Source organism: Malania oleifera, chromosome 5, assembly GCF_029873635.1.
Source record: "Malania oleifera isolate guangnan ecotype guangnan chromosome 5, ASM2987363v1, whole genome shotgun sequence".
NCBI lineage: Eukaryota > Viridiplantae > Streptophyta > Magnoliopsida > Santalales > Ximeniaceae > Malania > Malania oleifera.
The window spans coordinates 105,942,908-105,968,045 of record NC_080421.1 but is presented as its reverse complement, the minus strand read 5'-3'; the positions used below and the strand labels follow the sequence as shown (position 1 = coordinate 105,968,045).

At 35.2% G+C, this 25,138-nt stretch overlaps 2 protein-coding genes across 2 annotated transcripts; both read left to right on the top strand.

Moving 5' to 3' along the window:
* The first annotated feature begins 315 nt into the window (after positions 1-315).
* Positions 316-3,738, top strand: LOC131155298 (uncharacterized). Its single transcript, XM_058108333.1, has 3 exons — positions 316-1,147; positions 1,612-2,028; positions 3,271-3,738. The coding sequence occupies exons 1-3, from the start codon at positions 658-660 to the stop codon at positions 3,645-3,647; spliced, it is 1,284 nt and encodes a 427-aa protein (XP_057964316.1). The 5' UTR covers positions 316-657; the 3' UTR covers positions 3,648-3,738.
* Positions 3,739-20,268: 16,530 nt separating this feature from the next.
* On the top strand, positions 20,269-21,486 carry LOC131155297 (GATA transcription factor 15-like). Its single transcript, XM_058108332.1, has 3 exons — positions 20,269-20,607; positions 20,744-20,863; positions 20,985-21,486. The coding sequence occupies exons 1-3, from the start codon at positions 20,590-20,592 to the stop codon at positions 21,261-21,263; spliced, it is 417 nt and encodes a 138-aa protein (XP_057964315.1). The 5' UTR covers positions 20,269-20,589; the 3' UTR covers positions 21,264-21,486.
* The last annotated feature ends 3,652 nt before the right edge of the window (positions 21,487-25,138 follow it).

Sequence of the window (25,138 nt, the reverse complement as noted above, 5' to 3'; positions counted from 1 at the left end):
CATTCAATTTGATTGAATTCCTATTCGTTTTCATCTATTTCTCTTCTCACGACATATATAGTACAAATAACTAGTATATATCTACTATTAAAACGAGAATTTTCCCTTTGTTAATCTAATTTTTAACATTCTCACATTGCCCCTATAATTTAACTCATAAATATATATAAAAAAATCTATTTAGCTATTGATAAAAATTTCAAAATCCCTTTATACCTATCCATAAATATTTCAAAAATATACCGTACCCATACACAACTAAAATTATTTACTTATTAATTTATTTTATATAGATAAAGACATACCATAGGCAACAAACGCTCCCCCCACGTTCCAAATTATGATTCCTGGCCGATGGGTACCGCACTCCCATATCGGCATATCAATTTAGAGAGAGAGAGAGAGAGAGAGAGAGGAATGGGACAATACGTGGACTGGTATACGTATGTTATCGAAAGAGCTGCGAACCTTCAGTGTTCTCTACCACGGGTCTCCCATGTCAGGCTACTGTCCCACCCTATAAGCTACATGGACCTCATCTCAGCTAGCTCAGCCCGCTTTGTCGCCATCTCCACCCTTCACAAATTTTATATATAAATCCGTAATAATTGATATAGTCCAATACTGGAGAAGGGTGATGAAGATCACTACCATAGCATGATCAACCAAAGAGGAGTTCATCTTCAGAAGGGAGCAGGCTTAATAATGAGAAGCAGAAGCCGGATGTGTGCCCCCAGCGACCTCGAAGACGATGACTACGAGGCCTCCCGGTGGGCCTGGTGGAGGTCTCCGGCGAACTTCGACGTCGTCGACTGCGACCCTCATCTCAATAAGCTCGATCAGCTTCTTTCCAGCGCCGCGGCGGCGACGGCGGCCTCGCCCAGAGCGAGGGTTGTGAGAGAGATGGAGCGGCTGGCCCTGGTGGCTCCCGAAGCCTTGGGCGACTTCCGCCACCGCCTCTCCGCCTACTGCCCCGGCGACTTCTGGGTTCCAACCGGAGGGATGGAGAAGGATGACGTGGACATCCCGCCGGTCATAACCATTCTCCTCGTCGGCTTATCCGGTTCTGGCAAAAGCTCTCTTGTCAATCTCTGTTACAGCGTTCTCGGCCGCTCTGGGCTCCTTCCCTTCGTTCAAACATCTTCAGGTTGGTGGCAAAAACACTCATCTCTTGTTAATTTAATTAATTATAAGTTATAGAAAACATATTTCATTTTTTTTTTTGTAATTTTAATTTTTTTTTAAATTGTAAAATATTATTTATTTTTATTGTTTTTAACATTTACGTAAGCAATTATTCATAATAATAGAACGTTGTTTGCTGACTTTATCATACAAATGATAATGTTTTAGTAGTTATTTCCCATATATTAATTATTCAACCAATTTTTACTTCAGTTTTTTTTTTATTTAATTATCAATAAATTTAAACTTTAAAACCCATGCACCCCCTTATAATCAACTATTTTCAGTTTAATTTTTGACAAAATTAGAATTTATTTACATTTGGACTTAGAATATCAGTAGATCGTTACAGCAAGATCACTCTGCTACTTAATAAATTGGAATTTACTAATCAATGTGGTGTACGTCTATGTGTGTGTGTACTAGGAAGATGTAATTGGAGAGATAGGAAAATGGTGATGGAAGAGCACAACGTGTTGAGGTCGATGAAGAGCGGGTTCTGCATGTACGATACCAGAGGGTTCAGTTACGAAGGGGCGGTGGAGGGTGCTGCAGAGGAGGTGATGAGGGGTTGGATGAGGGAAGGGGTTCGCCATAACCAGCTGTGCCTGAGTCCCGGGGATGAGGCGGCGGCGGAGGGTTTGATGAGGGAAGAAGAAGACGTATTAATGGAGAGGGAAGATGGAGCGGTGAGACAGTCGGGGAAGTTCAAGAAGAGGAGGGTGAACTGCGCTGTGGTGGTGGCTAACGTTGCAGAGATACATAAGGCTTTGAAGGCTGGGGACTTGAAGCCATTGGAGGCCACCAAGCAACTCTTCTGCTCTCCCGCTTTGCGAATCTGCAGTATGTTATATATCGTTAACAAAAATGCTACATAACCTGCTAAATACCACTCTTTTATTTGTGTGTTTCTTAATATTAGATATATGAATTAGTCCTGCATTTATTAATATGAAAGAAAGATCCATTTTCAGTAAATGTATAATTAAGGTAACAGACACCCAGACGCATGGTGGGAGCGATTTCTGTATAATTTCTCTAAAATTAGAGGATGAAACCATTCTTTATAGCTCATTAATGTATTTCTAATTATTCACTAATTAAATTATAATTTAGAAATCAAACTTAAGATCATAAGGATAAGATTGCTTAATTGATTCATATATTCAAACTAAATAAAATGCTCAATGTCATAGATCTGTGATAATACAAGCTCACATAAAATTTTATTGAATACAATAGTGTAAAGTCCGGGATCTTTATCATCATAGACATGTGACACGTCACTCTTAAACTTATCATACATGCCAAATAGTTAAGATGTATGATTGTGAGCATCTCACTCATCTCCTCCCATACTTTAACAATTAGTTTTTTTTTTCCTTATTTTTTTTAATCTTATAGAAATTATTTTTCACGCAAGTACAATAAAAAGAGAAAAATAATTAAAATCAACTATCTCTCTTGATTTATTAATTAATAGAAGCATAATATTCCCCTAAAGGAATAATTATTTTATTAACTAATTTAATTAAAGAGCTTTATGTGATAAATTATTACACAGCATTGTTTAATTAATGCTTTCCTCAAATAATCAGACCACCAAGTCCAAATTATTGCATATTTAGCTTACCAAAAAAGTTGAAAAACAACAGCATAAAAAGATTTCCATAAATTTTTTCACATGGGAATCCTTTTGTTTGTGTTTGTGGCATTTTTAGCAATACGACCTGTAGATTCCTTTTTCTTTGTCCTTTCTCTATCCTTCTTCTGTTTGGCAATGCATAGAATTTCTCACTTTCATGATTGTGTCCGCACAAAATAAATTATTATGTTATGAAAATAATGCAATATAACACAAGTATTATTCAATGAAAATCGAAGAAATTCGATCAAATTCGTTAAGTTAAGATTTGAATTTCAGTTGGTATATTAAATTTGATGTTTAATAATTAGCTTATAATTAATCTACAACTAATTATATATTAATTTGGGTTATAATGAAGTACTTCTCGTCGGGTCTGTATGCCGGGCGGCCGTGTCGGATATGCTAATGATTTTCCTTATTATAATTTGTGAACGTAGACGAGCACGACCCAATCCTGATACTGACGCACGGCGACGAGTTATCGGCGGAGGAGAGGATAGAGGGGCGGGTGAAGATCTGCGAGTACATCGGAGCGTCGGAGACCGGAGGAGGGGTTTACGACATAGTGTGCCTGACGGAGTACGGATTTCTACCAGAAGAATCGGATCCGGTGAACGCCTATGCCCTGACGGAAGCCCTTTACAGAGCTCTGCTCATCTCCGACAGAAGCCACCTTCCGAAGAGAAACCTCTGGGACTGGGCTCTGCTCGTCCTGTCATGTCTCTTGTGCTTCCTTTCTGCTTTCTTCGCCTGCCTCTCTCAGATTTTCTCCAAACTTGCCCACATCCACAGGACCGGGCTCAAATTCATGTAGGGATGATCATGATGATCACTAGCTAGCTTTATTAGTGCACTGTGTATAAATATTTTCATTACAAGAGAATTGAGTATCTCGTTTTACTTTTTCTTTGATGGTGACCTTTTTTTTTTCTTTGAAGCCATTATAATCCAAAGTGTCAAGTGATATCAAACTCTTTTTCAACTCAAGTATATGTCTTATATTACACAATGTTCTTACAGTACTATCAAATATTTTTATCTTTACATTTTCTATGTCAACAATCTTACAAAAAACATCATTACCCATAAGAACTGATCCAGAGTTTACTAACCTGTAAGTGCTGAACTATTCCTTATTTGGAGTCATGTAATAAGAACATGCCGAGACACCCATTCTTCAGCCCACGGCTGCCATTGCTCTGCTGCCCCTTCTTCTTCTTCGCTGTAGTGAACCAACAGCTCGAGACACCCCTACGGCTTGCTGCTGAAGAGAACCCGAGACCACCTCTTCTCTGCTGCTGCTGGAGGAGCTCTGCCTTGTTGCGTGTGGCTGCTACAACCAGCCACTCGAGAACCACCACCACTCCCCTGTGTACTGCTGGCTACAGCTCCTTCTATCCCATTCGCGGTTGCGTCTCTCTGTGTCTCAACTGCTCCAGTGTTCGTCCGGCGGCAGTTTCTTATCTCTCTCTTTCTTATTTCTCTTCCTTATTACTTTCTTTTCTTTATTTGAATCTTAAATGAGTGTTGGGGTTTATTTTGTTTTGTTAAAAAAGAAAAAAAGTCATATTGCTGCTTTGTTATTTAAAATTATTTAATAATTTTAGATTAATCTCTCTTTGTCCCTTCTCTCATCTTATTACTCTTTTTGCTTTAAATCTTACTTAGTTTTTATTTACAATATTAAAGTGTCTATTCAGTTATTTTGTTCTTCTTTCTTTTGTTCAAAAAGATTTTTACAGGTATTTAAAGATTGTCTTTAGGTAATTTTGTTAATAAAGTTAGTATTTTTCCTCAGTAATTAGTTAGATTTTAGGTTTGGTTAATCGCGAGATAAAATTTGGTATTTTTATTTAGTTGGATCTTCACCATTGATTAGCATAGTTATTCTTGTCTTGTTAGTTGAATGGTTGCAGGTTTATTTACAAAAATAATTTTTTTTTATGATTTAAATTTGTCAAAAAAAATCAGTTTTTATTTAAAATTGTGATTGGTTGAGTTTTTAGAATTGCGTGTTTTAATTACGTAAGAAAGTTATCGTCTTTAATTTTTTTTTTCCCGAAGTTTCAACGCGTGCGTGTTTCAATTCTTGTCTGGCTATTAAACGAAGGATTTCCATTTCTCAGTATTAATTTAGTGCGTGTTAGGAATTAGAGTTTAAATTACATGCTCATTTAATTTATCAAAAGAAATCTCAAACAAATCTAGAAAATCCGAATCTGAACTGTGTTTAGTACCTTTTATTTCTTATTTTCTGATTGGAATTACATAAAATTTGAGATTAAACTGTATTTCCTAATGAGACGATCTGACCTTTGGGTTAAGTATTACACGACTGAACTCCTATACTTGGGATAACTTTCAAGCTACTCATTTTTAGAGTGAGTTAGTTAGAATATTAATATCTTTAGATTCCTCAATGGAACACACAACATAATCAAATTTAGGAGTCATGGATCTTAAAATTTTCTCAACAATAGCAGTATTACCCTTATCATCACCATTTGCTTTCATCTTGTTGGCGATGGTAAGAGTGCGAGAAAAATACTCATTCACAGATTCTCCCGTCTTCATATGAAGAACTTTGAACACCTTTCGAAGATCTTGCAGATTTCCACGCTTCACTCGTGATGTACCTTGATATTTATGCTCCATAGAGTCCCAGATATCCTTTGAAGTCTTCTTGTTAAGGATAGTCTCTAGGATGGAACGATCTAATGCCTGAAATAGATAGTTCTTTACTTTCAAATCTTTCAACTACTGGTCTTCAATATGCTTTCCTCCGTGCATCAGTGAAAACAACAACTTTTGCCGCTGTAGGAACTCCATTTTCCACCAGCCCCTAATACTCCTTTGATCGCAAGAAGTTCTCCATGAGCATCGCCCAATGATCATAATACCCATCAAACTTTGGAATGACTGGCTGTACAAACGAACTCTCTGTCATCATTTGTAGATCACTTGTAGAAGACTGCTACTTCTATTTAATCAGGCCCTTGTTATGGGGCTCTGATACCAATTGTCAAGAAATATAGACTGAAGGGATAAAACAGAGGAGATGGAGGAAATCGTACACTCTACTTCATTGAATAACAGACTTGACTATTAAATAGGCTTACAAAGGAAACTAAAATAAACATAAACATAACCCATGTTTTACAACTGCTATATTGTGGCAGTAAGACTAAATCAATAATTAATAGATACCAAAATAAAAGGACATTACAGATGTGGTGATAACTAACCACTTGACCACTAAGTTAAACATAGAACTAACCGTTTTTAAGAAAACTCAGGCACCACTCCTCATTCTTGATTTTTATATATGTGCTTATTGTTTTTCTTTTTGGCAGTCCGACTTTTGGTAGGTTAGAATTTTTCTACATGTCTAGAATTATGCGTGGTGATACCATCACTGTTTGTTTAGTGGGGTCTATTTCTATGTACTTTTATAGTGATAGAACTTATTAAATGAATAGTGTAGTGACCAATACACATGTGGCAATTTAGGATACTAAAGAAATCAATGTGCTTAATACCTGTTGTCAAGTACGGATTTCTTGTGAATGAATGACATTCTCTCGGTCTAGGGCAAAAAAGATAAAAATTCAATAATTTGAATCGAATTTAATCTGCCTAAATCGATTTACAACTGATTTGTATATTAAATGAGTCGAATATGATTTAAGTTTATTTTATATGCCTCTAAATGAGTTAGTTAGCGGGTTACAAATTTTATCTGATGGATTTGTCTATTTGTTAATAACTAATATTGTTTATATTCCTTAATAATATCATATGCCCTTGTTTTTTAGGCATCAATCCGACTGACACAAGCTCAATTGGACAAGATCTAGTCCCACATTCCCAACTCTTCAAGTCAAAATACTCAATTTTCATAATCAATATGAAAAGGAAAAAAAAATTATAATTTTGTGATTGATTATGAAATGTTTAATAATTTACCAAATTATAATTTAAAAATAGCTTCAATTATTATGTCACGAAATAAATTGTTCATTGGATAGTAAAACAAACTATGCTAGGGATGGGAATGATAAATTATCTGCCATCCGCCATGGATTATCTGACTCGAACCGTAAAAAATTTGCCACTTACTTGAGCCAGATATAAATCGTAAATTTCTCACCCGATAATCTGCTAAATCCGTCACGGATTATCCGAGCCCATCCATTTCATCCGACCCCATCAGCTTACTTAAACGGAAGCATAACCATCTTAAGTTTGAAATCTACAAGACGTGTTGACGAGACGCTTAATATTAGTTAAGAGTAGGCTTATGTCTGATTCTGTGTTTGGTCGGAAATACCTCTCGAAACACGAACTCCGAAAAGATTAACACAGTTTTGTTAGTTAAATATTAGAGGAAAGCGCGTGGAGAAACTAATAACTAAACAAAACCATGCACTAATTGAGGACAGATTAGAGGAAACAAAATTAACAACAGACAAACCTACTAATTATTTGACCATATATAATTGACGAGGACCCTTTTGAAGAGCAGCTATGTTCTTACTGTGGGGGTCACTGGACAGGACCACACTACAAATTAATACTTAAATAGTGGCTCAGAAGAGTTCCCATTTCGGTGGCTCTGGATATGCTATGATCTTTGTGGCAGTCTCCCAGCATATCAGCCACTGTCCATGGACAAATTTTGAATGGCTTCCAATAATCACCACTATTATCGGACCATGATCATGTAAGAAAAAAAAAAGATGACACAAAAATTTATATGTTTTTTTTATATAACTAATATATTGTCGCGTAAACTTATGATAGTTACTGGCTCGTATAGAAAGTTTCTTCTATGAACACAAATACGAGACCTATTTTTGGCCAAAATATAAAAGTGTTTGGCCAAAAATGGACCGGATATTCAATCATATGTCAAAAAGGTGTATTTTTTCGAGACTAATGGTTATTCTGCTAATGTAGTAGTCCATGAACATCTAAAATTCCTCGAGTCGATGAATGCATACTTCCTTGATCTACTTGTTTTGGGAAAAATAATGGAATAATCGAATCTACATAAAATATTTGCACAACGCGCCTTTTCTACCTTACATAAATAAAATAGAATATTGGGTTAGAGATATAGCCAGTAAATTATAATTTTAGAATTTTATCTAGCAACGCAATAATTAAATCACCAAATACATTTACAAATAGTAAGTAAGAATAGAAAAGCAATAAACATTCAAAAATAAAATACCAAGAGTTTACGTGGAAAATCTCAAATCAGGGAAAAACCACGAGACTTCCACTGCAGGCCAAATCTACTTGATAAGAGAAAAATACAAGGGTTTACAAGTTCTACAAAAGCTCTCAATAACAAAGGTAGTTGCAGCAAATCATAAATAATTTTATACGGAAGCTGATTTCACCATCAAGAACTTGAGATCAATAAAAGACTGTCTCACAAGAAAACAAAATATGAAAAAGAATACCACGATCAAAGCCAATTAATCTAAAATCATTGTCATCACAATCGCATAGTTAGAATTTCAAGTCAATCGGATTCTATTTGATCGTCTGATCATGCACCCTAGTGGATTTCTTCTTTCCCATGTCTTCTTTTTTCATTAAGCTGCCATCAACCAATTTAATTTCTAGCACACCCACTCTCACACACAACCCTAGTTTTCTTTTAGCAATAACTTCTCATCTTTCTTTCTTGATCCTTTGAAGGCTTAAAATCACCTGAGTTATTCAATTACACACATTTAATCTTCTAGTCCATATATATATTTTTTAAATCGCTTAGATGTCGTTTGGAATTGTTGTTATTTTTTTTTCTGTTTTTATTTTTATGCAATGAAGAAACAAATTATAAAAATATTTGTGTATGTCGTCAATTTCTAATTTTTTTTGTTGATTTTTAGTTGTTTGCAAGAAAATTGAAAATCATATTTTATAATTTTTAATAGTTTTGGCAAGTTGTCATAAAATTTTGATATCGAAAAATATTTTTTTTAGATTAATTCATCCATTTTACATGCCCTTTTCAATTAAATAAAAATAAAATGATCATATGAATTTAAATTCAATTAAAATAAAAATATACACAAATTTTTTAAAAATAAAAATAATAGAATTCAATTAGAAGATTTTTTTACTGTTTTTTTAATTATCATGTACGATAAAATGTCATAGTAAAGTGAATTTTGAAAATATAATAATTACATAAAATAATTAAAATAAATTTTTTTCATTTAATATTTTTAATTTATATCATGTGCTTTTATTATTTCAATCATATCTTTAAAAGACATTATTTGATTTAAAGATGAGAATGAACATTTTTTAATTAAAATTTTAATTTATTTAAATTAGTAAATATTATCGAACATATCGCTGACTATTAATTTTTAATTTTTAATTTTTATACCGAGATATGAAAACATTTCAGCTTACTTATTCAAGTATTCATAACGATTTATTTGATAAATTATAAATAAAAAATTAAACTTGAAACCTTAAAATCATCAAAATTTAATTATATTTTTACCATGAACAACCTCAAATGAGCATTGCAAGCACTTGTTAAGTCAAATAAAAAGGTAGAAGACAGGACATACAGCAGACAGCTTCCTCATATTCGTGCTCTTTTTGGTATTTCCACTTGCCCAGAATTCATACAGCACGTTAAACAACAGCTAAAAAGGTAGACACTGATTATAATAAGGCTTTGGTCTCCTTCACTTTTTTTTTTTTTTATAATTCGGTGACTCCAGTTACTATTGTGGCACTTTAAACACTATGGTATGGTACCAATCCCAGATATGAAAGCCGTCCGCTCATTGACGCACCCATGATAATTTGCCGACGTAATGCCTCAAGGAAAAATCGAATCCGTGACCTTGGAATCACCAAAATCACAAGTTGCTCTAACTATTTGAGCTGGCCTACCTAGACGCTTTGGTCTCCTTCATTAATTATTTCTTAACCTTGAATGGATCCATAATTAATTGTTATTTTTTAATAGTTTTTTAAAGCATTTGCAACGAGATTTTATAGGCTGAAATAAAAAACTGAAAACGTGTGCTTTGAATTTGAAAATTTACAAGAATAAGTGGTTGTAATATAAATAGTTAAGGGGAAGGTTTTGTGTTTGGATCCGAGTGTGGGGGCATCCCAAATCCCATGGGCCAGCTTCCAGCAGTTTACACGCGCATAAAAATAAAATAAATAAAGACATAAATAACAAAATTATATTAAATTTTTACGAATGTAAAATATAAAAATTCTTACTGCCAAACACATCCTTAAATTACACACATTTTTCAATTTACCAAAAAGCACATCGTTTCAACATATATGACTGATAACTATCATGTCAGATGAATTGTTGGGCAACGTTGGACGGTTACGATGTTCATATTAGATGGTCTGTGGAATAAGCTTCAGTTTTTTTTTTTTTTTCAAAGAAGGGTGACACCTCCATATTTATTGATAAACCCTCACTTTTGACGGAGGAATACCGTGGTTAAAAAACAATCAAAGGGAGAAATAAAAGACATAACTTTAAAGGTCTCATAAATAACAACACCAACATCCAGCCAAAACAGGATTACAAATCTAATCAAAACAAAACAAAACAGAATAAGGACCTACAAAACAAATATCACGCAACAAAACAAATAAAAGATAAACAACATAAAACATAAACCAAAACTAACAGGAAATTAGCTAAACATACCTTATATAAGTCGTACCCATCTTCTCCAATTTATACAACTCATTGATAACTCTTGGGAGTTGACTATTATTTGTAAACAAACTATTCCTCCACCTAGCACCTTAACAAGTCAAGGCATTTGCCACTTTATTTTCTTCTCTATACCAATGTTTTATCGAAAAGTCTACTCCCTCCAATAAACCAATCAGTTGCTTTCAAAAATCCCATAAATACCACAAGGAGCATCTCCTTGATCTTATCCAATTTACAACAATATTCGAATCACATTCAATATCAATACTAGTATGACCCAATTATTTGCAAGTCTTTATTCCCTCCAACACAGCTCTCCATTCAGCTTCATTATTTGAACAAGAACCAAAATATTTTGAAAAACCAAATACAAAAGAACCTGTGGGTCTCTAAGGATGCCACCACCAACCGTCGGCCCTAAGTACTCCAAACTGCTCCCGTCCAAATTTAATTTCAACCTCCCTTACCTCGGTTTTAGCCATCTCACACATTGCATAGTTTTAATTCTTTTATTCACAATTTGCACTTCCAGATTTTGTAATATTCGAAAATTAGGATCCTTTAACTGGGTCATTCCTGTCATGTTCCTGCTCAAAACCCCCACCCAATACTTAATGGACAGCCACACATCACTACTACTCTCCAATTTTTCCTCCATTCTAGCCACGCATCTCCTTTTTCACAATCTCCAAACTACTAAACAAGGAATCAAACCCATCAATGATCCCAATTGAGAAAATCTGGAAGTCTTATTAAACCACATTTGGACTCTTTCTTTTAAACTTTGTTGTCTAAGGAAAGGAACACCAACTTCTACCAAAACCTTCCTTCAAACCTCAGTAGCAAGGTCTCTCTTATTTAACACATGCTCTATATCTTCTAGCTGCTTCATCCCACAACAATTACATGCCGACGCAAGCGAAACCCCCACCCTTCTCACCTTGCCATCAACACTTAAGCACTCAAAAGCGGCATTCCACATGCAGATAGCAATTTTTTTTGGTAACCATTTATTCCAAACCCACTTTGCCCACTCAAACTTTGGAGCTCTAACTCTGATAACATCTCATGCGGACTTTGAATTAAAGCAACCATCCTTTTTCGGGAGCCATAACAGTATGTCCGAAGAATTTCTAAGATTTCCTACCTTTTCCATCACTTTTTCCGCTTTATTATACCCCAGAATCCTTTGCAAATTTTCTACATCCCACGCATGCTTGATAACCAAATCTTTTATTCTGATATGTGAATGTGCACCATCTGGACACTCTGCAAACAAAGGTCCCAAATCTAGAAACTTATCATACCACAAATTTACATCTCCTTCTCTAACATTCCCCTTAGATTTACTTAACAGTTCAGGCATACCCTGCAGAACTTTCCTCCAAAAGGAAGAATCCGATCCATGAGATCTACAAAGAGCAATATGTCCTCCTTTCACATATTTAACTCTAAAAAATCTAGCCCATAAAGAATTTTGAGTTAATAAATGCCAACCAAACTTCATGAACAAAAACCGTTGCACTTCCGAAATGTCCCTTACTCCTATGCCCCCCCTCCTCTACAGGAACACACAATTTCTTCCAAGTCCTCCATTTCATTTTTTCTTTTCCATCCTTAAAACCCTAGAAAAAAGAAGCAAACATACCTTTTATCTTTTTTATCACCAGTTTTGGGACATTTAGAACAGTTAACAAATGCAATGACATACTCGACAGCACATGTCTCAACAAAATTAGACGACCTCCTTGAGACAACAGTCTACTTTTCCAGCCCTCAACTCTCTTACTTATTTTTTGAATTAAAAGGTCAAAATGATAGCCCTTCAATTTACCATCCACTATCAGCACACCCAAATACGTAAAATGAAATTTACCTTCATTAAAACCAATTTCTTGAAGAATTTCTCCCTTCCTCAGAACACCCAACTTCTTTGAGAAAAAAATAACTGATTTATCTTTATTCACCCTTTGGCCAGTCCAGTTTTCATACTCCTTAATCATCTCCATTATTTGTCTAACAGATTTTTTTCCAGCATTAGTAAATATAACAATATCATCCGCTTACATTAAATGCGATATAATAGGTGCACCACACAGATGTGCAAACGGTAAAATCCGTTTCTCAGACAGCTTTTTTTGAATTAATTTAGAAAAAACTTCTTCCATGATGATGAAAATATATGGCGACAACGGATCCCCATGCCTCAAGCCCCTTTTTGACTTGAAAAAACCTCTATAAGTGCCATGTATTATGACAGAAAATCAAGGAGTAGAAATACAATTCTGAATCAACTTACAAAACTAGTCTGGAAAACCAAGAGCATGGAAAATTTGATCTACCACCTGCCACTCCACTCGATCATACGCTTTGCTCATATCAAGCTTTAGCATTATATTACCTCCTCTCATCCGCCTATGTAATAATTTTGTCATCTCTTGAGCAAGCGTTATATTTTCAAAAATACTCCTCCCTTTCACAAAAGTACCTTGTGCTAAAGATATTAAATCACCCATCACCAACGAAAGCTTACCAACAAGAATTTTGGAGAAAATTTTATAGATTACGTTACAAAAGCTTATCGGCCGAAATTTATCAAAAGATTGAGGATCCTTTACTTTAGGAATAAGCACTATGTAAGAGGAACAAAAATACCGAGGCAACATATCACCTCTAAAGAATTCTTTTACAGCATCCATCACATCATTTTTAATAATCCTCCAACAGGTAATGTAGAAAGAAGACCCAAACCCATCCTGTCCCGGGCTACTATTCACAAAAATAGAAGAAATAGCTTCATAAACCTCCTCCTCAGTCGGTCCTTCCCTCAATTGACCTATAGACTCCTCAGAAACCACCAAATGGATAATACCATCCAGATTTGACCTTTGTACTGAACTATTTTGCCTCAGGAATAAGCTTCAGTTAATATGGATTCGATTATTGAAACGTCATAGGACACTTTTTGAATATATGTGATGGTATGGTGGATCCTAACAATTATAATGTTGACATTTCCAAGTTGTGAGGTATCATGATTATTAGGCTCATAAATGGTTATTCATATGTAAATGAAAATGCAACAAAGAGTTTATGTCGAGGAATACTAGGAGAGTAGTCTCTCTCGCCAAATGACAAACCTACATGTAACTCAGTGGAGATAGGCACTCTCACTTAATTTTTGAAAATGAAAAGGACTTTTTAGTAACTAAAGGCTTATCCTCCTAAATACTATTCTATCCCCACTATTAAAACAATGAACTTCAAAAAATCTATGACTTAAATAATATATATATATAGGCAAACTAATTATCATATGATACTAGGAAGTGTTTTTTTTTCCTTTTCTTTTTGTTGTAAATAAATGTTATTTGAAGTAGCTATTAATCGTGTTGTATGGGAATTTATGTACATTTTAGTTACATGTATTGAAAATATAAATATTTTAATTTTAATGTTATTTATATATTTCTTTACCTCTATTGAAGAAATTTATGGGTTCACCATTGATCTCCCCTTCTGATATCCTTTTGAGTACTAAGTGTGCACCCTGAGAAGCACTTAAGAGCAAACTATCTTGACATCTTCGAGGGGTGTCCTAAACTTCTATGCGGAGAGTCCGATGAACGACTAATTGAAAAATAAAGTTGCATGTCACACTCGACCGGAGGTTAATTGAAACTTACACTTCCTTTAGTCATTACATATCCTGTTGGATAGTGTCGTCCCATACCTAGTTGATCCTTTGTATATATGTTTAACTCGAGTAGTAAATATGGTATCAGCTTCTTTACCTTCAGTTAGTGGGTCAAAAGTAATAGGTGCTCTTACATAAAGATGGTAGTGTGGGGGTGAGAGTTACTCTTAATGCTAGTAGAATGCAAGTTAATTCTCTCAAGTGACAAATTAATTCAGCTGGAACAAGATAAATATTGTTGGATAGGACTAGTGTAATCTTGTTGCCATTTCTAATGATTTAGGATTTCACAAAATGAAATCCAATGTTTAATAATTACCTTTTCATGATAGAATAAACACAAGTTAACACCAATTAACTCCTACGTACTGACCTGATATGTAAAGCATGAAGCAAACACTATTAAATGAGGATTTTAATCATAGATGGAATTGATAGAGCCAAAGATTGATGAACATATAAATGAGGAGCTCCAATCAATAAATCATCATTATTTTCTAGCATAAATGTCCCTAAATTAATCCATAACCCTGTAAATGAAATAATGTACCCATAAATATTAAATTAAATAAGGGTATACCACCACTACTATAAAAAAGGCACCTCGGGAGGAGTTAAGCATCTCATTCTGACCATTCTTATTTATTGTTGCACTTAAGCATTGAAATGATTCCCCTGAGTACACCCCGAGTCCTCCAAGCTATTCTTGTTTGATACCTTTCTGGTGGTTGCGGTTAAAGGTCGATCCTTGAGAGTCATTCAACTTTTGGCAGCAATAGTTAGCACTGTCTATGGGAACTTGGGAGGTTTTCCGCCTTTGACCATGGTCACGTCACATAACTCCAAATTAGAACCCGCTGTGGGAGATCAATCGCCCCGGACAATTCATTCGACTCCGACAGACAATTTATTACCAAGCGTGCCTTGAAGTGGATTTCTTATTTTCCAGAAGAGAGTGGAAGACATGTTCACTATGATCTTGCACGAGAGACAAGATCATATGGAGCATGATCCATAATCTACACGAATAGAAACAACATCTGACGGGAAGGCAGTGGGCCCATAAGAAGCCGCTGCAAAGGTTTCAGACCCAACAAAAAAGGTAGAAGATGTAAATAGTGTGGGCATCTATGAGCAACGGTCGTAGGAGCTACAAGAAAATTTTAAGAAAATTGACCAACTAGAAAAAACTGGTGAAGAAGGTGTGCAATTATCCCGCTACAGGGGTTTCATCAACCAAATATTTAAACCCTCCTTTTACTAAAGTAAATTTAAAATGCCAAGCGTTGAAAGGGGGTTTTCCAATCCTCTAGACCACCTGGATACCTTTGGAGTGTTAATGCAATTGCAAGGCGCGTCTGATGCAATCATGTGCCGAGAATTTGTAGCCACCCTAAAGGGGAATGCCAAAGCATGGTATCAAACTTTAAAGCCCGACTCCATTAGGTCATTTTTTGAAATGGAGTAGTGGTTTATAGGACATATTTTGTCAGAAGCCAAAAAATGGCAAAAACTTTTTCCCATCTGATGAGTCTTGTCCAAGGGGAGAAGGAGACACCAAAGGAGTTCATGCATCGTTTTGTCAACACTACTTTAGAAATTTGAAACTTGGATCACGGGGTAGCAATAGCAGCTTTGATGATAGCTATTTAACTGAGGGATTTCCTAAATTCGTTGGGGGAAAAAGCCCTAGACCAATCTATGAGAATTGATGATAAGAGCTCAGAAATACATCAATTTAGAAGAGGTTATCACCACAAGGAGGAGTCGGGCCGATTTGAAAAGGAAGAGCCCGAGAGACGTGGATGAAGCGGTTAAGGGGGAAAGAGGTAAGAGAGTAACAAATAATCTAACAGTTCAAAGGAGGTGAAACTCACACCTAAATTCCAGTCCTACACTGCCTTGGATGTCTCTCGAACTCATGTGCTGAGGCATATTGGGGGTAAAAAATATACGTAGTGTTGAATTTGGTGTATTCCCGAGGAGGGGGGGCGAATTGGGAATTTAAAAATTCTTCTTAGGTTAAACCAGATTCCACAAGCAGTATTACACAAATCTAGGGTCTTTTTATGTCATCACAAACTCAATCAAATATTTAAACAATAAACATAAACATACAGGTGCAAAAAGTAAATTGCGAAAAATAAAACTAACACCAGATATGTTATCGGGGTTCCGCCAATACTGCCTACGTCCCCACCTCAGCTCGCAAGCCCGATGATTACCACTATTGCTCACTTAACGGGTAGAGCGGTACCATTTACAACCATGTCAAATTACTAGTGCTGGACCTCAACCTTTACAAACTCTCATTGTGGGGCGGAGAAGACCCTAACAACTGATCCTTACGGGCTAGATCAATACCCCCTCGGGTCACGCCTGGAATACAATCAATGAATATGAAATTTGCATACAATTCAAATGCTTCTTAACTAAACATATATGTACTACAATTCAACATAGTATAATCAATGCACTTCAAATGGTCAACTATAAGCTCAGTGCAACTATGTGATATAACACCCAATGTACTATTAATAAGCAATTAAGTGTAAGAGTGTATTATCAAACTATTTTTGATACAATATATATCAATATATCAATCACAAATAGGGTTTCAAAGATTACATAAATATAATCAAATATCTCAAAATGATTTTAAAAAAATTTAAGCTCAAGAGATATTTTATAAACCAAGCTTGTAAAAAATATTTACTTCACAATACAAAACAAGCGTAAGATTCTTGTAATCAAAATGCAAAGACTCAAAAGCTAAATAAGGTTTCCCCAAAAATGAATTTATAGATTAAATTTTGAGGAAAATCTTTTGGCCTAACTCTCGACAAAATCAACAATCAATCAAGCCAAGAGGAGTATAAGCAATGTAGGATCTCTCAAGATACACTCACTCAGAATGATTTTGCAATGGAATGAGTAAAAGTGAGGAGTATTTGGGCTTGGAGTATGAAGAGGGGCTCTAAATTGGCTAATCATATCACTAATCTTATGTTAATTGTGCAAATGAACCTATATATATATATATATATATAAATATGCACATAATTTTGACCGTTGAGGACATAAGGGGAATTCTTAAAAAAATTTTAAATGAGTTTAAGAAAAATAATCCCATTTAACCCCAATTAATTTCGGTAAAAATTAGGCCAACCCGAGAATTTCAGTCGACCGAGCCATAGGTTCGGTTGCCCGAACAAACACATGAAGAAAAGTAATTTTTAAATTTCGGGTGCCCCCAGATATGGTTTTGATGTTCTAGTTTCTTATGCACTCATTACTAGTAGCGGGGATCCTACTACTTTTCAAGAGGCGGTGCACAGCCAAGAGAAAAGTAAATGGATGGGTGCTATGAGGGAGGAGATGGAGTCTCTATAGAAGAACTAGATGTGGAAGTTGGTGGAGCTTCTAGAGAGGAAGAGAGCAATGTGATGCAAATGGGTGTATAAGAAGAAAGAAGCAGTATCAGATAAAGAAAGAGAAAAATTCAAGGCTCATCTACTAGTAAAAAGTTACTCATAGAGGAAGAGGTTGATTATGATGAGATCTTCGCGCCTGTGGTCAAATACATTTCCATCAGGGCAGTGTTGGGTCAGGTAGCACATTTCGATATGCATTTGAAGTAGATGGATGTAAAGACAACATTTCTCCATGGTTATTTGGAGGAACATATTTACATGGTACAACTAAAAGGGTTTAGTCAGCCTGGACAGGAACACTTGGATTGTAAATTGAGGAAATCACTTTATAGGTTGAAACAGTCTTTGAGGTAGTGGTACAAATGATTTGACTCCTATATGATCTGGATTGACTATAGGAGATGTCAATGTGATTCTTGTGTTTATGTGAAGAACCTTGATGATGGTTTATTTATTTTTCTATTGATATATATGGATGACATATGTTGATTATTGCGAAGAGTATGACTGAGGTCAACAAGTTGAAAACCCTGTTAAGCAAAGAATTTGACATGAAGGATTTGGGTGCGGCCAAGAAGATTCTTGGTATGGAGATTCATAGGGACAGAGCTTCTAGGAGATTGTGGTTATCTCAGCATAACTATGTTGAGAGGGTGTTGGAGAGGTTCAACATGGAAAATGCAAAATCAGTGAGTACACCTTTGTAGAATCATTTTAGATTGTCTACGGCCCAGTGCCCAAAGTCAGATGATTAACTTCATGACATGTCAAAGGTCCCATATGCTAGTGTAGTGGGGGTGCTTGATGTATGCTATGGTTTGTACAAGACCGGATCTGACACAAGCTATTAGTGTGGTAAGCAAGTTTCTTTAAAATTCGGAAAGATAACATTGGGATGGAGTCAAGTGGATTTTCAGATACTTAACGGGTATTACAGACTATGGCATCATGTTCGACAGACAACAGAGTGATCCTTCAGTTGTGGGATATGTGGATGCAGACTATATAGGAGACTGGGATGATAGGAGGTCTACCACAAGGTATGTATTCATTCTTGTGGGGGGAGGGGCTATTTGTTGGAGATCCATGGTTCAGTCTCTAGTTGCACTATCTACTATTGAATCAGAATATATGGTAGTGGATGAGGCTGCTAAGGAAGTAATGTGACTTACAAGATTGGTAAATGAGCTGGGTATTTAGTAAGGTGAAGTTTAGCTGCATTGTGATAGTCAGAATGTCATTTATTTAAAGAAAACTAAGAGTATCGTGTGAGAACCAAACACATAGATGTGAGGTTTTATAAGATCAAGGAATTGGTTTCTTTTGGTGAACTATTGCTTGAGAAAGTTTACACTTCTGAGAATGCAGCAGACATGTTGATAAAGCCTATTACCATGGACTAGTTCAAGCACTACTTGGACTTGATTAACATCTCCAGATGCTAGATGGGAGGCATCCCAACCTATTGTCCTTGGTGGAGCTGCGAGTTATGTTTTTCATTTTCTCTTAAGGGGTGAATATTCACCAAGGTAGAGATTGTTGTAATATGTGACTCATATCAAGTGGAACACATGTATAGAGAAAATAGGCTGAGAAAAAACAAGGAAGCTGGTTTGAAGAATTACCATCGATGGTTTGATTGTTGCATCGATCATTTTAGGTAGAAGCCCAGTTAGGAAGAAAATCGTCGACGATGGTTTCAGGTAGAAGCTAAACTAGAAAGAAAATCTTTGACGGTTTTGTTTAGCGCTGTTTCTGAAATTTTAACTAGGAAGATTAATAGGTTGGGGATATGGAGGCAAATCCTCCAAGGATTGATACAGAGGTATTTGAGGAATTTTGTAATCTCTCTGTACGTGTAGGGTTAGCATAAATACAATATTGTTACTATGGTTTTGATAAATAGTGAAATTCAGCCTCCGCTGGCTCCCGTGGACGTAGGCATTCATCCGAACCATGTTAAATCCTTTGTGTTGTGTGTTTATTACTTTCATTATTTCTATGTGTTTCGTTCATTGTTAATTGCTGCATTACACGATCGTTATTATTTCCGCAACAAGAACAACAGGAGCAATGACAAACTTGCAAATAACTTACTTTTCCTTTTGCTAATAAATTAATTGAGTCTTCAAAGAGACTTCGTTACTCACATACCTTCATATAAATTTAAAAAAAAAAAAAATTAATTGCGAAACTCAAACCCGAAAACACAACAAAACAATTAAAAAAAAAATAAAAAAATAGGGCAAGTGACAAAATCACCACCAAAAAAAAAAATTAAGAAAAAAAAAGTTTTAGAATCAATTAACCAAGTGGTTCTCTCCATTTTTTGTTATGGAGGCAGTAGCTTAAGTCAAATATGTAATGACTTTATAAATCAGTTATTCGATAAATTTAGGATAATTGGGTGGTCTTATGATTCTAAAGAAAATGAAAGGAAGGTGCATTCACCAAATGGGTCATTTAGTAATTTAGGATGTAGGGCAGCGGAGCTAGTGTTTCGAGCCTACGTGGCGGAAGCTTCACCGACCGAGGGGACTGTATCATCAGGTGTGCCTTTTGGTTGGTTCTCTTATAAACTCCTTTCCCTTCCCCTGTTTCGCTCCCAAATTGTTTCACACTCCCTCCTCTCGAGCTCTAGATTCATGTTGTAGTCCTTGCATGGCGCTGTTCCTAAAGCTGTGATCAGACTCTGTAACAGATATTTTCTACTCCAATAACTTCGTTAGCCCAGAAATCATATGCTTAAATTGCTTGCCTCGACATTTATACGCTCTTCTCGGTGATTAAATAAGGATCATATCTTAAGAGCCCGTCGGATCATTATTTCGTCCTATTGAGCTCAAATCACTGAACCCATCAAGTTCAAAACAAGTGATCGATCGCGACGATGGGTGAGACAGATCAAGTGTGTACTGATCCTTCTATCCTTTGTTCTTCTTCATTTTATGATCTTTCTTTTTTTGCTAATCTGTTTTTGGGTTACATGGGTTTTTACTTCATAAAAAAAAGTGATTTTTTCTTATTCTATTTGATTTTTACAGGGATCAGGAGCTGATTACCCGAGTAGCAGTTCATCATCAATGACCCAAGTCAAGAAAAGCTGTGTGGATTGCGGAACAACAAGAACACCTTTGTGGAGAAGCGGTCCGGCTGGGCCTAGGGTAAGTGAATCTTCAATACTTAATTATCTTCTATTTATACTATTCATAATCTATTCAGTTCATCGTCTCTGGTGATTGATCCTTTTCTGATTAGTCGATTTTGTCAATGCTCTGTTTTCAGTCACTGTGCAATGCTTGTGGGATCAGATACAGGAAACAGAGGACGGCTGCTCTGACTTTAAGCAACAAAGGAAAAACTGAGAAGATTAAGAAGAGGGATAGTAGCAGTGGTAGTTCTAGTAATGATTTGGGAGAGAGATTGCTGGTTCTGGGGAGGGAGATGGTGTTGCAGAGAATATTTGGTTCTCAACAACAACAACAACAGAGGAGGAAGCTGGGGGAAGAAGAAGAAGCTGCCATACTGTTGATGACCCTTTCCTCTGGCTCTGTCTATGCTTAGAACAGAGCAACAAGAAGAATAACCAGAATACCTACCGCTCTCTTTAATTGCCTTTCCAATGTCCATCTTTTAACTTTAGTATGTTTTTAATGTTTTTAGTTCTGTCTCACGCTCCGCTACTATTTTTTTTGGGAGACTTGAAGATGATGAATATGGTGATTTTGATAATGAGTAGGTGACAGAAGAACATCAATGGTGAATGCCAAACAGGAAATTATATTAATTAGTCTTCCTTTCAGTTTCATTTCTTCTCTTTCATTGTGTAATTATTTTTCATGCATGCTGTTCTTCAGTACTCTGTCGTTGGTCTAAAGATTTGGATGAAGCTCAAAGATTAGATTTATCTTTTGTCCGATTAAGCTCTGGAAACTGTGTTTGTGTTCTTATTAAGATTAGTAAGATATAAAATACTCGTCTTTTGACTCTTCAAATTATTAATGTTGATATTGATTGAATGATATCAATTTGGATTTCAAGATCAATAATTTTACTTCAGATAGAAAGCAGGAAGCCCAATGAAGTAATGAATTGTATTCATATATTAAATGGGTTGATTAATACTTGAAAGGAGGAGTTAAAAATTTCACATAATTTATTTAATTAGTTAAAAATAAAATTATAAAATTTATAAATTAAATAATACTTCGTTTGACAAATATAAATTTTGTATTAGAATAGGGATATTTTGTATTTTAAATTTAAATGATACATATATTTAAATAAATTTAACCTAATTTTATGTTAAATTCTAGTTGCTAACCATTTAGTGAGAAACATTAAGGATCATTTAGAACATTTGAGGTAGGTAGAACAAATGTTCATAAAAGAAAGAATGATTCTTTCAGAAAGAAAAATCATTTGGAAGCAACCTCAGATAGAATTTTTAGGTTTAAAAGTTCGAGATAATGAAGAGGAGTTTCAACCACATATAGTAGAAATGTTACATGAATTTCTTGATGAATTCAAAGATAGAAGGCAATGTCAATGTTTTCTAGGAGTATTGAATTACATTAGAAAATTTATAAAGGATTTGGTAAAAAAGGCAGTACCCATTCAGAAAAAGGTTTCAGTAAATAATCCTTAAAATTGGACTTCAAAGGATACTGAAGTTGTTAAAGCCCTAGAGAAAGAAGCTAAAAATTTGCCAAAATCAGAATATCTAGACGAAACAGAATTAGATATAATTCTGGAAACCGATGCTTCAGATATAGTATGGGGGTGCGTTTTAAAGATCAGAAAGATCGATAAAATAAAACATCTCAGCAGATATTGGAGTGGATGTTTTAATGGAGTAGAGCTAAATTACCCAGTTCATGAAAAAGAGTTATTGACAGTCCTTAAAGGAATTAGGGCTAATGAACTTTTCTTGAGTAAATCTTTTATCGTTAGAACAGATAGTTCCTATGTAAAGCATTTCATGGGAATTAAGTTAAAACGATGCACTCAAGCAAGATTGGTTAGGTGAAGGAATGAATTACAATATTACTCCTTTAATGTAGAACATATTAAGGGAAAAGATAATATTATTACTGATACTCTAACCAGATATTTAAATTCTTGCAAAACAAATGACGAGCAGTAGCAGCAGCAGTAGCGGCCATATCAGATGCCCAATTTGTCAAGAAAGGCATAAGGTGGCAGATTGCCCAGTTGCCAAATTTGTTGACAAACAAAGGCAAGCATCTTTCAAATCCAAGAAGGAAGACGAAAGAGAAAAATGTGTTTCTCAGAAGAGAGGACGACCAGTACCAGTTCAAGAACAGATGAAGAGAGGGAGTTCATCCAGGAGGGATGAGAGACCAGTAACAAAAGCCACATTTAGTGCTTTGTTTGTAACCAGTTCGGTCACTACAGCACTAAGTGTACCTAGAATCCTAGATCCAGGAAAGGGAGAGGAGAAAAAATACAGAAAAATGAAGAGATCACGATCAATAGAAGTTTTGCTGAAACCAGAAAGGATAAGGAAACAGCTGAAGTCGAAGTAGTCGATATTGATTTAGTTCTTGAAGATTTTCTGTTAAGAACTCTAGAAATCTCAAAAGGAAAAAGGTTTTTGTTAGAAGAGATGATTAATAATTCAGCATTTCCAGCAAATACACCCTTTTCAATCTTTCTTCAGGAAATAGTAGAAATTTTGAAAGAATTTGAATCCATCATTTCAAAATATTTCATAGTCATTAAGAGGGAAAATTAGAAAGCATTAATACAAGTTTATTTAGTTCAAGAAATCTCTTTTTTTTTGAATCTTTGTTTCTATTCCAAACACTAGAGTGTGACGGTTGAAGTTCTGAGGAAGCCCAAGGAAGCTCTTCGGAAGGAGAGCTCGTAGAGGTTCCGCATAGACACCAAGCATACTAGTGGGAGACGAAAGATTACCTATTTCAGCTTCGAACAGGGTTGTAGAAAGAAATCAGGAAGAGGTAATAAATTTGTTATTAATTAATTTTCCTTTCCCCTTTTGTCACTCTAATCTGAGTTTTGAATCCAGTAAGGATTCGCGAGAAATTGGTTTCTGAGTATTTAGTTGGTTTCTGGTTACATCCATATCTTCCTTCTACCCCACTTATCTTGGGACAACAGTCTGAATTCATATAAAGCATGTTCCTTACATCCTGAAACATATGCCTCTGTATAAAATTATCAAGAGAAACTTGATAATTGGAAAGAATTGATATCAAGAAGTATTCTAAAGGTAAATCAGTCGTCTGAAGAAGAAGAAAGTAGTATTGAAGAAATCAAGAAAATATTTTTATGAAGAGGAACCAGATTGGGAGGATTTTCAGAAGCATAGAAAATTCTATGATTTGGTTCAGAATCTGTGGGGAATTTATTTTTTAGAAGTTAGGATGATATCAAACTGTATTTTCTTCTCAGATCATGAAATTTTGATTTCCATTGAAGGAAAGTTTCTCTAAAAATTCGAGGAAGGTAGTTTAGCAGAAATTGCGATTAATGCAAGAAATGTAATTAATCAAATTAAAGATTGGGAGCAGCGTCTTCCTTCAATCCAAGCCATGAAGAGCGATCTTCAGATAGTACTAGCAGAGATGTCAAAAAAGGAGCACGATAAAGAAATCATTAGTGTCCTAAAAGATCTCTAAAGAAGGACGAGATTTTCGCCAAGTGTACAGATTAGATGATAGTCTAGACCCTCATCATATCTCAGGCCAAATTGAGCAGGCTACTCAAGAAGGTCATATTAGACACTTATTGTAATAACCCCAAAAAGGGTTATAAAATATTAGTGGAATGATTCCAAAAAAAAAAATTAATTAATTAATTAATCGGATTTAAAAATAATAATAATTAAAAATTTATTTTTATTTTATTAATAAAATATATTATTAGTAATATTAATTATATATTATTATTATTATTATTATTATTATTATTATTATTATTATTATTATTATTATTATTATTATTATCTCCTGAAGGTTAAAGAAGCTTCAGGAGACTTTTTTTTTTTAAAATTCATTCTTCTTCTTCTTTCTTTCCTTTTATTTTGTTTATTTTTCCTATTGCAACGCAGGAATCTCTCTCTCCTCACGTTCTCTCTCCCTCTCTCCTCGATTTCGTGGCGGATTTTCACCCGATCGAAAATCCGAAGATACTACTGGACTCCATTTGCCGCTGCCGTCATTTCTACCGGAGCGGATCGGTGGTAGGAGCGGCGTAAGCATATTCCTTGGGGTAAGCTATTTTCTCCTTTTTCTTTAATTTTTTACAAAATATAAGCCCAATTGATGAACGGATACCACCATGAGAATCTAGAGATGATTCTCTACAAGTATAGCGGGACGGAATTCTCGTGGGAGTGTCAGGCTAAAACCCTAAATTTGGGGTGCAGAGGTTATTAAGGGGTTTATTTTTAA